General features: G+C 37.7%; 1 protein-coding gene across 51 annotated transcripts in view; it reads left to right on the top strand.

The window, feature by feature from the left end:
* Window positions 1–14,838, top strand: part of Ncor1 (nuclear receptor co-repressor 1) — a 142,897-nt gene that overhangs the window by 80,718 nt on the left and 47,341 nt on the right. For 45 of the 51 annotated variants that reach the window (XM_087573873.1, XM_087573891.1, XM_087573890.1 and 42 more), the window contains 4 exon segments: window positions 1,218–1,344; window positions 5,859–6,405; window positions 9,351–9,480; window positions 11,192–11,387. In XM_087573873.1, the coding sequence (XP_087429999.1) occupies window positions 1,218–1,344; window positions 5,859–6,405; window positions 9,351–9,480; window positions 11,192–11,387 (1,000 nt within the window). 51 annotated transcript variants of the gene reach the window in all.

Below are 14,838 nucleotides of genomic sequence, written 5' to 3'. Positions count from 1 at the left end.
TACCACCACCATCTGGCTAACCTGTAGTTTTTAAACCTTCTCAGTATAGACATTTTAGTTATAAAGACTTCAGTTGTGTACTTATTAATCTTTTTCAAAAAGATCTCAAGATGATATTACATAACTCTAATACTTGTCAGTTCTCAGTATAGCATGTAATTTGCAAAATAGAACATTTTTTTAACCAATAAAATCTTTGCCTTTATTAATCATTAAAAAAATGGAATAGTAATACCAAGAACAACTTGCTTCCTGTGCAATTGTTTACTCTGTAGTGTTCATTGTACCATTAATAATATCAAACATTGAAAATTACTTAAGCTTGCTCTAATGGCACATACTTTAATCCCAGCACTCTGAAGGCAGAAGTAGATGGGTCTTTGAGTTTGAGGCCAGGCTGGTCTACAAAGCAAGTTCCAGGATGCCAAAGATGCTGAGAAATCCTGTCTCAAGAGGGGCGGGGAGAGGGAGAGAAGCAAGCAAGCAAATTACTTAAATACTTTAAAGCAGAATTTTAATTGCATATGGATGAAAATGATAAAAATCGTTTTAAAGGCTATAGCAGGGATACATTCAGTGTATAACTAACTTGGGTTTTGAAAAGTAGAATGTATAAGCATATGAACCCATGCAAGGTGTGCCCAGAAAGATGCAAATATATGTCTATTTATCTAAAAGATTTAAAATGAAGTGTACCAGTCAGTATATTTAGGATGTCTAGCTATTTTGGAATTAGAAAGTCATTTTCAAATATAATTTTTCAAATATAATGTCTTCTACATGTCATATTTGTTATCTTTATTAGAATGTGATCATATGCCCTTTTTTATTGGATAAAGTATTAACTGACTGTGGTCTCAAAATTAGTTTCCAAAATGGTTCATATAAAATGTTTTGGAGAGTATAGGGGTTGAAACTAGGTCTCATCTAACAAAGGCTGGCCTTGAACTTGAACACTCTTCTGTGTCTCCAGCTTCCTAAGTGCTGATGCAGATGTCAGTGTGATTTAGTGCTAACTTTTGGTAGAGTTTGTGGAAGTCCTCCATTGCACAAAAGGCCAGTTTGTGATTACCTGTACTCAAGCATAGATTCCGTTGTACCCACACACTTTTTGATCACTGTGTAATACTATATTGTTTCAGGAATGAAATGTTTTGCTTTGTTTCTCCTTTGGTTATTTAACTCACAATAATTGAATTACTATTTTGTACTTTTAGGCTTCACGAAAACCCCGTGAGGAACGAGATGTGTCTCAGTGTGAAAGTGTTGCTTCCACTGTGTCTGCCCAGGAGGATGAAGATATTGAAGCCTCGAATGAGGAGGAGAATCCAGAAGATAGTGAAGGTATTTCAGAATCCTAAATTGTGTGTGATTTTTGTTACCTCAGATATGAAATTTTAGTTTAGTTGATTATGTAGGAATTGCTTCACTGAGGAAATAGTTATTAGTGCTTTCATGGCCTAGGTTTAAAAACAATATATTTATTCATTTGATCAGCAAGTACTTGTTTCTGTGCACTCAAGACTGTACAGGTGGCACAACTAGAAGATCCCAACAAGGACTTTCCTGCTTAAGATGCTACCTTGTGTGTCTCTGTGTGTGTCATGGCCAAATTTACTTTGTTGTTATTGTAAGTTTATATATATTTTCATTTTACTGCCTCGAGGTTGATTTATTTCATATTTTAAGGTTTATACATCACATCATACTTATCATGTTAGATGTCTGGGTGGTATTAGTTCCCTGAAGTGAAAAAATACCCAACTAAGAAACTAAAGGACAATGCCTTAAACAGCTTCCTGAAATGTCGAAATCGGATGTATGCCAGTTATAGAAAGATGAAGACAATAATTTATTTCAGTTTATATTAGTATTTACTATTCTGAGTAAATTTTCTTTGTAAACTGAATGCTTCTGCTCCTAGAATATTATTGCTAAATGCACACTTTATTTACTAGAGTTTAAACCATGTATAAGTAATTTTGTATTTTCCTTGTCTGCACTTATATTTCAGACAGGCTTAGGAAGCTCTACGTGGGACAGTTTTAGGCATACTGATTGTGTATATTTTTTCTAAATGTCATTATTTTTTAACCTTAAATTTGTAAATTTCAAATGGGTTGTAGTTTTTTAAAGTAAGTCAACTATATCTCCATGAGTTCTTGTGTAAAAATATTGGGGCAATTAGTACAAGTATAAAGAGACAACTGAAACAAATTTACCGTTAGAGGAGGACTGAGAATGGTTTGGGGAAGCTTGATCTGTTCATAATACTTCTAAGGCCCACAAACAAGCATCACTTGCTCTCTAATGAGAACTCCTACTTCACAGCTGTATGTCTGTAAAGGGCTCTTCCTTGTGGTTATAAATGTAAGTAAAACCTTTAATAATTTTAGTGTATGCAGTTTCCATAGTTTAAAAATAGTAAATGTTAAATTTAATAGCTTGAGTGTTAGAAACCATATCAACATAGCTGTTATTAAACTATAGTTTTGTAATCATTCCATTTTATTATTAATTCCTTTTTGTGCCTATTTTAAATTAAACTTTATTATAGCTTTGAATATATGGAAATGTTTAGGAAAATACCAGTCTGTACTAGAGTAAGTACTACCTGAGGTTTCGAGTATCCATTGGGGATTTTGAACAATACTCCCTGTGATTAAGGGGACCAGTGTATTAATCTCTTTGGGCTACTTTAGTAGATTAGTATATATTGATTGGGTAAACTACAGGAATATGTGGGTTAGAAATTCAAATTCAAGGTGCTTAACAGAGCTCCCTAGTGAGGAGATCTCTTCCTGGCTTATAGGCTGCCGGCTACTGCCTCATTCTGTCTTCACCTCGCCTTTATGTGTACTCTTCTGGTATCACAGTCTCTGAACAACAACCCATTCTCAAGACCTCATTTAACTTCAGCTGCCTTTGTGAAGCAGTGCAGTTACACTGGAAGTTAGGAGTTCAACATTGGACTTTTGAGGAGGGAACACAGGTCAGTCCACAGTAAAGCCCAAGCCTAGTTTCATATACTTTTATCCATTGGCAAGGCAGAAGATCTGCACCCTGCAAAGTCCCAAAATCAAAATGAGACACATATACGCATGCGTGCATGCGCGCACGCGTACACACACACACACACACACACACACACACACACACACACACACCCTTTCCCACCCTACCCTCCCATTTTTAGTATGTTAGTTTGTTTTTAATTGCAAGTTTGGAACTAAGGTATGCTGTGTAAGTTTGGTCTGGTGTTCATGCAGTTGGTATTCTTGCCATCTATAGAAGTCTCTTTGTGGCATCCTGTACCACCTGTAGAAGTCTCCTCATGATAGACATGTGCTTGTTTAACGATTTCTAGGCTCTCTTCTTACTTCCTTTGTTCAGTATCTTAGAGTATTTTTTTAGCCTCTTTTTCCAAAGTATCCTAGAGAATAAAGTTACAGGAGCTTACATGACCTATGACCTCATGCTTCTTGCTAACCCTAAAAAGGCACCATTGATACACTTCCTATTATGTGGCAAGGCTCTTTTCAGTGGAAGAATAAAGGTGGCTGATTTTTAAATAGGAGAATTCCTGTCTATCTTTTCTAAAATGTCCAGCTCTGGATATTTTTGTAGGGTGAGAAGAGTTAAATCTGGAAGACATAAATTTTACTATTTCTGGATTTTTCCCTTAGATCCTGTTGTCAGTCATTAAGGGCTTGCCTGTCTATTTCCTTATTCTTCAAAAAGCAAGTTTGTAAGCTGCTGTGTTCTGAACTACTGGCTAGTTTCCTGTGGTTCGGAAGAACATAACTGAGGCAGAGCATGTATTGGGCTCTGTTAATGTTTTAGGGTGAGTGAGTTGTTAACTTTCAGAAACAAAGATTAAGTCAAGGTTTTGGGTAGCTTTTTATCATTTTTTAAAATCTGATTTTGGTGATTGCTGCCATTTAGTAAGCTTTTCCTGAATTCTCGGCCCCTGCATCTACTTTGTAGAAGCCACTTGAGTTGACATAGAGAACAAATAATGTGGCCCCAGCAGCAGGCGGCTCTTTCTCATCATACCTGTGTCAGCTCGTTGATTCCAGTTCTCTGATGTCCCATACAGTCTGTCAACAATTATGCCTGCTTTGTTTTCTGTATACTGTGAATATACTGTCCCAACTCTTTGTTTCCAATTTTGGTCTCTCCTCTGTGTTTGGGTTCCTTGGTTCTTTTTGTTGCATTCTGGTTTTTTGTTTGTTTTCTATCCAGCATCCTTGTGACGTAAATCCACCATGTTTATTCTGTATTCTAAATCCTGAAACACTTTTCTTTTTCTTCAAGAATAAAAGTCCAAGGCTGTCTTGGTGACTATATGAGGTAACCCCTGAGCTGTTGTTGATTTTATTTCCATTTGTTCACTGCTCCAACCACACTGGTGATTCTTCTGTTGTTTCTGAATAAAATAATCCCATTCTGAGCCTTGACACTTTCTGACAGCTATACCTGAATTCTCCCATCTCTGCCCAGAGCTCTCTTTCTTCCTTTAGGCCTCCTTTTGGGACATCTCTTTATCATTTGTAGTCCTTCTTTCACTGCTTATTTATTTTAATGGTCACTGTATTATCACATAACATTGAAATATGTATTATTCTGTAGGCTCCATGAGAATGTGCAGTTGTGTAATTTATGGGGGTTTAGTGATGGCTCAGTGGTTAAGAACACTTTCTGCTTTTAGAGAAAAACCATATTTGTTCCCAGCACCCATGTTGTGGCTTACAATCATTTCAGTAACTCTGGTTCCAAGGGATCTGATGCACGTTTTTGGCTCCTCAGGCATGTGGTCTGTATGCATAAACACAGGCAAAACACACATACATATAAAAAAGAAAGCAAAAATTAAGAATATAATTTAATTTTCAGTGCTATGAATAACCCATTACCTTTAAAAGCTCTGTACACATATTTATTTGGGTAACGGAAAACTGAATTTCCAGTTTTAAATTTATTCTGTTGATAATATTTATTCACAGATGGTCATATAATATTTATTTTTTCATTCCAACAGTATAATGTTATCCTAGTTAAGGTTTCTATTGCTGTGATAAACACAATGACCAAAAATCAACGTGAGAAGAAAAGTGCTTATTTCGTCTTATAACTCTCAGGTCACACTGCATCACTGTGGGAAGGCAGGAACTGAAGCAGAAGCCATGGAACAGTACTGCTTACTGACTTGTCCAGGTTAACTGTTGCTAGTGTCTGCTGCTCCCTAAGACCACATGCCCAGGGATGGCCCTATAGTGAGTTGGGCCTTCCCACATCAGTTACCAGTCAGGCGAATGCCTCCCAGGTGTGCATACGGGGCCAGTCTTATGGTGGCAGTTTCTCAATTGTTGTTCCCTTGTCTCAGATGACTCTAGTTTGTGTCAAGTTAACAAAAACTTCTACATGGGCAAACTTCATAGTGTCAAAGCGAACCTGTTTTTCTAAAGATATTTCTGTGTGTTTTAGACATGTATATTATCTTGTCTTATTAACTTTCTAACGTTAAAAAATCTTCCACCTGAATGTTGTCATTCATGGAATAGTTTTGTTTAGGTTTTTTTTTTTTCACCATCTTTCTCTGTCTTTAAAATAAACTATTTTTTAAATAAGAAACCATTTTAGAAAGAATTTTTACTTTCAATTTCAGAAGGTCAAGATGATTTGATCTTTAACTTTTACACCTTTAGAGCAATTAGCTTTGCCAGTAGCTGCTCTTTTCTTCCCTGATGTCACCACAGGAGTCAAGTTCATCCTAATAGGTGCTTTCAAGCCCGGTTTCTGTCACCACCTGAGACCTGTTCATTATCAGATTTTTATGCTGTATCATTATCTTTAAGGTGCTGAAAATAGTTCTGATACAGAAAGTGCTCCCTCTCCTTCACCAGTTGAAGCTGCCAAGTCCAGTGAAGACAGCAGTGAAAATGCTGCTTCTCGAGGAAACACCGAACCTGTGGCTGAGCTTGAGGCCACCACTGACCCTGCACCCTGTGCATCTCCCTCTTCAGCAGTTCCAACCACAAAACCAGCAGAAAGTGAAAGCGTGGAGGCCCAGGTGACTGACAGCGCCAGTGTGGAGACCGCAGAGCCGATGGATGTAGACCATGAGGAGTGCGGTGCCGAAGGCAGTTCTGTTCTTGATCCACCAGCCCCTACCAAAGCTGACTCCGTGGACCCAGAAATACAGGTACCAGAAAACACTGCATCTAAAGGTGAAGGGGATGCCAAGGACAGAGACTTGGAGAGCGCCAGTGAGAAGACAGAGGCTAGAGATGAAGACTTGGTAGTGGCTGAGCAGATGCAGAGGCCTGAACCACAGTCAGACAACGACTCCAGTGCCACATGCAGTGCAGACGAGGATGTCGATGGAGAGCCAGAGAGGCAGAGGTGAGACTCGACCGTTTCCTCTCCACTGCTTTTCGGCTGATTGGCAGAACAGTTTTGTCCTTAGAGATGGCTCCTATAAGAGATCAGCAAGCTCCTAGCAGTCCATGGTTAATATAATATAATATAATATAATATAATATAATATAATATAAAATAAGCAATTGTGTAGTTTTGGGTTTTGTTGTTTTTAAGTGACACAAATAATAAATATTATGATATAAAATATCAGATAAAATGCAGATTAATTACTTAGATTTTATTTGTGAGTAAGGAAGCATGTGTGCCATGGTCAGAAAGCCCTTAGGGTAGCTGGCCTTTTCTTTTCACCATGTGCTCTAAGCATTGGACCCTGTTCATTAAGACTAGTGAAAAGTGCTTTTTCCTGCGTAGTCATCTTACCATCCCACACCCACAGATGAGTATTAGACATCTGTTAAATGGAGACAGTCATTAAAGGGACATTTTTATTTACTTAGTTTTAAGTATTTATTTATTATATGTGAGTACACTGTAACTGTCTTCAGACACACCAGAAGAGGGCATCTGATCCCATTACAGATGGTTGTGAGTCACCATGTGGTTGCTGGGAATTGAACTCAGGACCTCTGGAAGAGCAGTCAGTGCTCTAAACCGCTGAGCCATCTCTCCAGCCCTAAAGGCAAATTTATAGTAAAAATGCATAATAGCTGTCAGGGCTTTTATAATGACATTGTACAGAAATAGATAATACTTTGATAATTTTAATATTGGGGTGTTCCATTTTCTTTGAAAGAAATTTATTCACTTATAATCAGAGATGTTGGATTGTTGCAGATTCTAAAAGTAAAATAAGACTAAAATATAGTTATAAAATCGAGTATTCTCCCCCTCAAAGCCTGTTTACTTTTAATAATATTTAGATGAATGAGCTTCTCATTTGAAGTTATGCTCTCCTCAAAGCGTGGCTTTGTGCAGTGTGCCCTGACATCACTGTGCATGTTTACCTGTCATTGCTCTGCATCAGTGTTGACATCAGTACGGTAGCAACTCTGCAGAGATGCGGCTGCTAGAATTGTCATCAGGAAACCTTGAGATAAGATGGGATTTGTCTGACATCCGTCTGTCAGAGATGCAGCCGTCTATTCATGCTCTGTCTTCCGTCTTATGGTAGTCTAGAAGTTATTTTAACTGTCCAGTTTTTATACATGCGAGAGTGCGCGCACGTGTCTGTCTGTGTGTCTGTGTGTCTGTCTGTGTGTCTGTCTGTCTCTCTGTCCGTTGTACAGGTGAGAACAACTTGCGGGATTTAGTTCTCCCCTTCCCCGATCCAGGTTGTGTGTTGTCAGCAAGCACCTTTATCCTCTGAGTTGTCTTGTGCTCTAGTCCCAGCCTTCATCTAGAATAACATAGGTGGATTAAAGCAGTGTTGCCTTGTGGAAAAGGCTTTTTCATCTTTAATAAGAATTATCTATGCTTTGTGCTGTTAGGTTTGTTAACTTTATTATACAAGAAGGAAAATTAGGACGCCAGTGAGCTAAGGAAGTGAGCACCACGAGACAGACAGTAGTCGCTGCATATGGTGGCCAGCTGCTCAGCGGTAGACATGGCATCCTTGGTTTGATCCCCAACACAACCACCACCAAAAAATGAGGAGCTCCTCAGGAAAAACAAAATCATTGTAAAATTATGGTGAACTCTGAATATAATTCTAAAATCTATAAAACTTTAAGATGTTAAAAGGATATTTTTATTTCTACATCAAGAATGCAGTTTATAAATTAATTTTCTTTATAAATCCTTATTTTCTTACCAGTCTACAGATTTTAAAATGTTTCTTTTCCCAGTGTCCATTATAGCATTGAATAATACAACAAAGGCTATAAAATACAGTACCATTTTATTGTGTATATGTATAAAATATATCAAGTTCATATATATTGGACATCTTAAACTCATGTGTGGATATTGGAGACAAGTGAAAGAGCTGCTGTGGGAAATGTCTGGGAGGACTGTATGAGCAGAGGACACATTTGTAGGAGTCTGCTATGAGGAAATGCTGGCTCTATATTTTCACTTCTTTACATTTTCTGTAAGAAGCCTGACATTTGGAATTTAGGATTGAATTCTCAAGTTTTAAATGGCAGTTGCTTCCAGCCTGTGTGTGATCCCAGGAAAGCATTCTGTAATAGGGAGCTAGTCTTTTTGTTTTTAATTATCACAGTTGCACTGTGGGAACAGCAGTCATACATAACCAGTGCTCATGTGTACCCCAGAGGACAAACTTGTAAGAACTGGTTCTCTCCTTTACCATGTATGTCCTAGGATTGTCTGTCTTGATGACAAGTGGTTTTGCCCTCTGAGCCTGAGCCATCTCATTGGTCTAAGGAACGAGTTTTTAACATATGTTTGTGTGTTAGTAAATTGATACTGAATAGTTTACATGGGTTTTGTTGTTACTGTTTTTGTTGATTAGATGTAGATAATTAAAGTCAGATAAATATCAACTTGTAAGTCAATATTACATTTTTGTTAATCTGGAAAATTAGTGTTCTAGTAGTTTTCTCTTCTACTTTCTTTTTTTTTTTCTTTTAAAGATTTATTTATTATATATAAGTACACTGTAGCTATCTTCAGACACACCAGAAGAGGGCATCAGATCTCATTACACATGGTTGTGAGCTACCATGTGGTTGCTGGGATTTGAACTCATGACTTCTGGAAGAACAGTCAGTGCTCTTAACCACTGAGCCATCTCTCCAGCCTTCTCTCCTACTTTCAAATATTTATTAAGTGTGCCAGGATTTGAATGTAAGGTCATGCTCATATGAGGCAAGTATTGTACTATTGAGCTCTACCCCAGCCTTCCTCACATCTTATAAAAGCTAATGTCACACTTATACACTCTTAAAATGAAGACAAAAATAAAAATAACTTATTTTATCTTTATTTGAAACTGCCAATTATAGAGTGTTTCCCATGGATGCAAAGCCTTCACTGTTAAATCCTCCAGGATCAATACTAATCTCATCCCCCATTAAACCAAACCCATTGGATCTGCCACAGCTTCAGCATCGAGCTGCTGTTATTCCACCAATGGTAAGTGCTGTTGTTAGCAAGTAAAACGGAGCAGAGACCTCCAAGGACATATTTGTTCTGTCTTTTACATGGCTCTTAGACTTTTTAAACTATTGTGAAAAGCAGGCAATGTGAAATTAACTATTTTAGCTATAAAATTTTTCTTTTCTTTTTTTTTTTTTAAAGATTTATTTATTTATTATATGTAAGTACACTGTAGTTGTCTTCAGACACACCAGAAGAGGGCATCAGATCTTATTACAGATGGTTGTGAGCCACCATGTGGTTGCTGGGATTTGAACTCAGGACCTCGGGAAGAGCAGTCAGTGCTCTTAACCACTGAGCCATCTCTCCAGCCCAAATTTTTATTTTCATGTATTGTGTTGTCCCAGAGATTATAAGTATCTTAGAGAAGCAGAAAGAAGCCTCTTAGTTAGAAATTTAAGACTCCACATATGATTTAAAATTTCTGTTAGACCAAATTTTTGGTTTGGTGGCACAAGGAGGAAAAGCTATGTTCACATATAAAGCAAAAGACAGAAAATCATATTTGGCCATTTTCAGTAAGTTAAAATCTATAGTAGTGGTTAGAGCATAGATTCATGTTAGATCTCTGGGACTTTATGGCTGTTGCATATCAAGTATTTAATAATCATAAAGAAATAAAAACATAGTTACAAGCTGTCTTAGTTAGGGTTTTACTGCTGTGAACAGACATCATGACCAAGGCAACTCTTATAAGGACAACATTTAATTGGGCCTGGCTTAGAGGTTCAGAGGTTTAGCCCATTATCAAGGTGGGAGCATGGTAGCACCCAGACAGGCGTGGTGCAGGAGGAGCTGAGAGTTCAACATCTTCATCTGAAAGCTGCTAGGTTAAGATTGGCTTCCAGGCAGCTGGGATGAAGGTCTTAAAGCCCACACCCAAAGTGACACACCTACCACAACAGGGCCACACCTACTCCAGCCAGGCTACACCTTTTAAGAGTGCTGCTCTCTTGGCCAAGCATATACAAACCATCACACAAGCCAAGTAGGTTGCATACCTTTGTAATCCCAGTGTTCAAGGGGTTGAGACAGGAGCATTGCCGTAAGTTTAGGCTAGCCAGGGCTGCCTATCTCAAAAACAAAATAAAAACTGTAATTACAAAGCAGGACAAAGCAGTGTGCTATGAAAAAAATGCCAAGGACTGAATGAAAAGAGTAGTTTCTGTCCGGATGAGTTATTTGAGTAGGGAAGGTTGGGGAGATGAAGTAGTCAGGGATGATGGCCACATTCCTTGCTGAGATCTGCTTCTAAAAGGGAGAATAATAAAAAAGAAGCAATAAGTTGTTGAGTAGAAAGTTTCATTGAGCTATTCGATTGGACTGAAATGTAGGCAGTTTATTGTGAGTGTGAACCTTATATCTGCGTTGTCACAGAGGGCATGTAAATCTATAGAAATGCATTAATTATTGAGAAAAGTGCAAAGGCAGGTCTATCAGAAGGACTTGATTAGATAAATGATCCTTAGTTTCTGGGTTTGATTTCTTTTGTCACAGCTTTTATGATTTCTACCGTGATCAGTACTTCAGTAACCAGCTAGCATTTTTTGAAGAGTTCTTTAATTAATACATGGCCAAATACTTTTAACCTCTGTCATTTCAGAAATAAGTGTTATTTGTAACAGTTGGTAATTACTGTTATAATGGTCATTGGCACATCTCAATTCGGTTTTTTGTTTCCTTGTAGGTTTCTTGCACCCCATGTAATATACCAATTGGAACACCTGTAAGTGGCTATGCTCTTTACCAACGGCACATTAAGGCCATGCATGAGTCAGCACTCCTGGAGGAACAGCGGCAGAGGCAAGAACAGATAGACTTGGAGTGCAGAAGTTCTACAAGCCCGTGTGGCACTTCTAAGAGTCCAAACAGGGAATGGGAAGGTACGTAGATGAAACCATCACTACAAAGGGAGTCTACTTAAACCCCAAGTTAGTGTCTGTCTTTTGTGCTGTGTATATGATCTCAGTTTATTACATTGTCCCTGACAGCAGAGTCCTTAGGGTATACTGTTAAATACTGATGACTACCAAAACACAGCAGTAACATTGTTAATAGCATTCTAGGTGATGGCTTTTCTGAATCCACTGTTCTTCTGAACTTATAAAGACCATGCTTCATCCTCCATTAGTCTGACTTTTCACAGTAGACATGGATGTTCTGTTACTGAAGCAAGCCACCTGTGTCTGCGTAAATTTCTAACAGATGTGGCGGAGGCATCTTTTGTAGCATCTTTTGCCCTGACTCAGTGTTCAGCCTGTTAGCCATGTGACTGTGGGCCAAGATAATCTAGCTTTAATTTTCTCATCAACAGAGTGAAAACAGTAATACATATATATCTTGCTAGGGTTATACAATTAAAGACTGAACAGTCAATACTGTCATATAATATATGGCTCAGCTTTTATATACAGTGTAGACTACTGTAGAAGTACCATTGCTATATCATTTACTGCCTCAAATGCTGTATTTGAATTGATTCATTCTGTTACAGTTGGAGCATGATATATTTTTTCTTAATATGAGGAGGTGATTTCTAAATTTTAGTAATTTGTCTGCTATGGTTAGAATTAGCACATATTTGGTAATGTTTTTATGCTTAGAATGTATGAATCCTAAGATTGTTTATGAAAGCCATGCATGCGTGTGAAAGACGACTTAATGTAAACGTGGGATTGAAGAGTCGATGGCCCTCCTGACTCCTTACTTCATGCCACCCCAGTGATGTTTTATTAGCTACATAACATCCTGAACCACTCACAGTAGACTTACTATGAACTCGTTGTCTTAAATATGAATTGTTTTTTAATTGTTATGTATGTGCTAAGATAATGTGCATTTGGGGGATTGGAATCTACTCTCTTACTTCCACGATAGGATCTGGGGATTGAATTTAGGCCATCAGGCTTACATACCAAGCACTTTTACCTCCTGAATCATTTCAGCAGCCCTGAAATACAAATCTCATGCTAGCAAAACTGAACTAGGGGAATAATACTGAGGCATAGAAAGAATGCAGAGCAACTCTCCTAGTCATAAGTAAATGGGGGTTTTTGTTTGTCCGTTTGTTTGTTTGTTTTTCTCTCCTTTTTTCGTTGTCTTTCCCTTCCCCCTGCACCCAGTGCTGGATTTTTATAGCTTATGTCTCAAAAATCTGTCCTAAGTGAATATTTCTTGAATGGAAGTAGGTAGAGATTTTCATAACTTTTACCCCTTTTTTAAGTTGCATCTTTAATCCCTAGTTACAAAATCAATACAATGAGTACTTAGATGTTATGTGCTAAAGGAATAGACGAGTGCTGATGACACACAGCTTTAATCCCAGTAGTCAGGAGGCAGAGGCAGGCAGATTTGGTCTACAGAGTAAGTTTCCTGACAGCCAGAGTTCAATAGAGACTTTGTCTCAAACCCCATCCCCCTCCCAGCCCTCAAAAGTGATGTATCCTGTTTCCTACTTTCTTCTTTCTACTGGATATTAACTTAGACCAAGTGCTGTGCCCTGCCACATCCCACCCACAGAGATGGTTATCTTTTAAATATCACAGATAGGATGAAACCTAGTGCAGATAAATTATAAAGCAGAGGCCTGTTTACTTATTCCTTATATGTTATTTAGGATAGACTGGGATTTTTTTCCCCTTTGGGGTTTGTTTGTTTGTTTTGGTTTGGTTTTTGTTTTGTTTTTTTTCTCTGTATAGTAGCCCTGGCTGTCCTGGAATTCCCTTTGTAGAGTAGCCTGGCCCTGAACTCACAGAGCTTCTTCACCTGATTCTGTCACTTGGGTGCTGAGATTAAAAAGGTGTGCCACAACCACTGCCCAGCTAGGATAGCCTTTTTTATAGGAAAATTGAAACTTATTATAAAATGTCATTTACTTCAATGATTTGTTGAGCTCCTGCCGAGGCCTTGTATCATGTGGGTGATTCTTATTGGCTAGCATCGTTTAGAGCATTAACGTCTTTACTCAGCCTGCTTTTGAACTGTGTTTGACTGAAGCAGGTCATGTTTCTCTACAGTTAATAGCCTTTGTTCTGTGTGGTTTAGATTTCAGCAGTGCCTGCATTTTTAATTTAATTCTGTGATCTTAAAACCAATCTTTCATATTAAGTTAATATGACATTCAGTGCCTTACAGTCTGGTTTAGGATGATGTTACAAAGTGGGGTTGTTTTTATGTTTTATCTAAATGTTTTGCTTTGCCCACCCACCCAATGTCTTCCTCCAGTATTTTTATTTCTACAAGCTGTATGTCTCTCCTTGAGGTTGTTCCTAAATACTGTATAGTTCAATGTATGGGACACTCTTCTAGATAGCATTTAAATGTTTATAGTTGAATTACATCTGTATGGAAAACATGACAAATATTTTAAACACAACTTCACAGAACAGTTTATAGACTAAAAAACAGCTGGTGTGTCAGTTCATGTATTAATACCATCAGCTCATCCTGACAACTCAGATTTATAATTCTAGTACTTGAAGGTTAAGGCAAGGTGGGTTTTCTCCTTTTTTCGTTTTTCTTCTTTTAGTTTGAGGCCATTTTGAATTACATACTGAGTTTTAAGCCAGCCTGACCTACAGAGTAAGACCTTGTGCCAAAATAAATTAGCAAAACCACACCACTAACACCACTCCCAAGGAAAAATATGAGACAGATATTGGGACTGAATTAGAATCTGTTTCACTTTGCTGTTGTGCCTTTTTATACTTTTGAGTATATTTGCTGCTTTTTAAATGAGTTTAGTACAAGCAGTTACTGTAGGCATCCCCCTTTTAAATTATGCTTTAAAAGTTCTTGAAAGAATTATTTTCACTTTCAACTAACATTTCCCCAGTTGACCCCGGCTTTACTGATAGCTTCCAGTGAAGAAGTTTGGGCATACCAGGTTAAAAGTTCTAATGCAAATTTATTAACAAAATCTATCCAATCAAAATAGGTTTCTGCTTCTGTGCTACTAAAAAAATTTTGTTTTGTGTTTATTTTGTTGTTTCATTTTTGTTTTTCTACTTCTGGATACACAGTGATTGAAATTGATGTGGTTAGAATTTCTACCATCATTCTTAATGAAATTTTCTACATATTTATAAATTATTTGAAATAGTTGACCAGTTGAATTTTGATATAATATTATGTTAAGTCCTCTAGGAAAAATGAACTTGTTTGTTTGTTTGTTTCTATCCTTACATTGCCCAATCCTTTTACCTCAGCCTCCTAAATATTGGGATTATAGGTACACAGTGCCATACCTATGAGCATCATCATTTTGATGGGTATCCCACAGTCATCAGAAATCCAATACCTGTCCAATTCAGATGCTTTGGTCAGACATTCTTC

The sequence above is a fragment of the Rattus norvegicus genome, chromosome 10 (assembly GCF_021556685.1).
Source record: "Rattus norvegicus strain SHRSP/BbbUtx chromosome 10, alternate assembly SHRSP_T2T, whole genome shotgun sequence".
Lineage (NCBI taxonomy): Eukaryota > Metazoa > Chordata > Mammalia > Rodentia > Muridae > Rattus > Rattus norvegicus.
The sequence above is the reverse complement of the archived record's forward strand: the minus strand, read 5'-3'. Positions and strand labels throughout refer to the sequence as shown.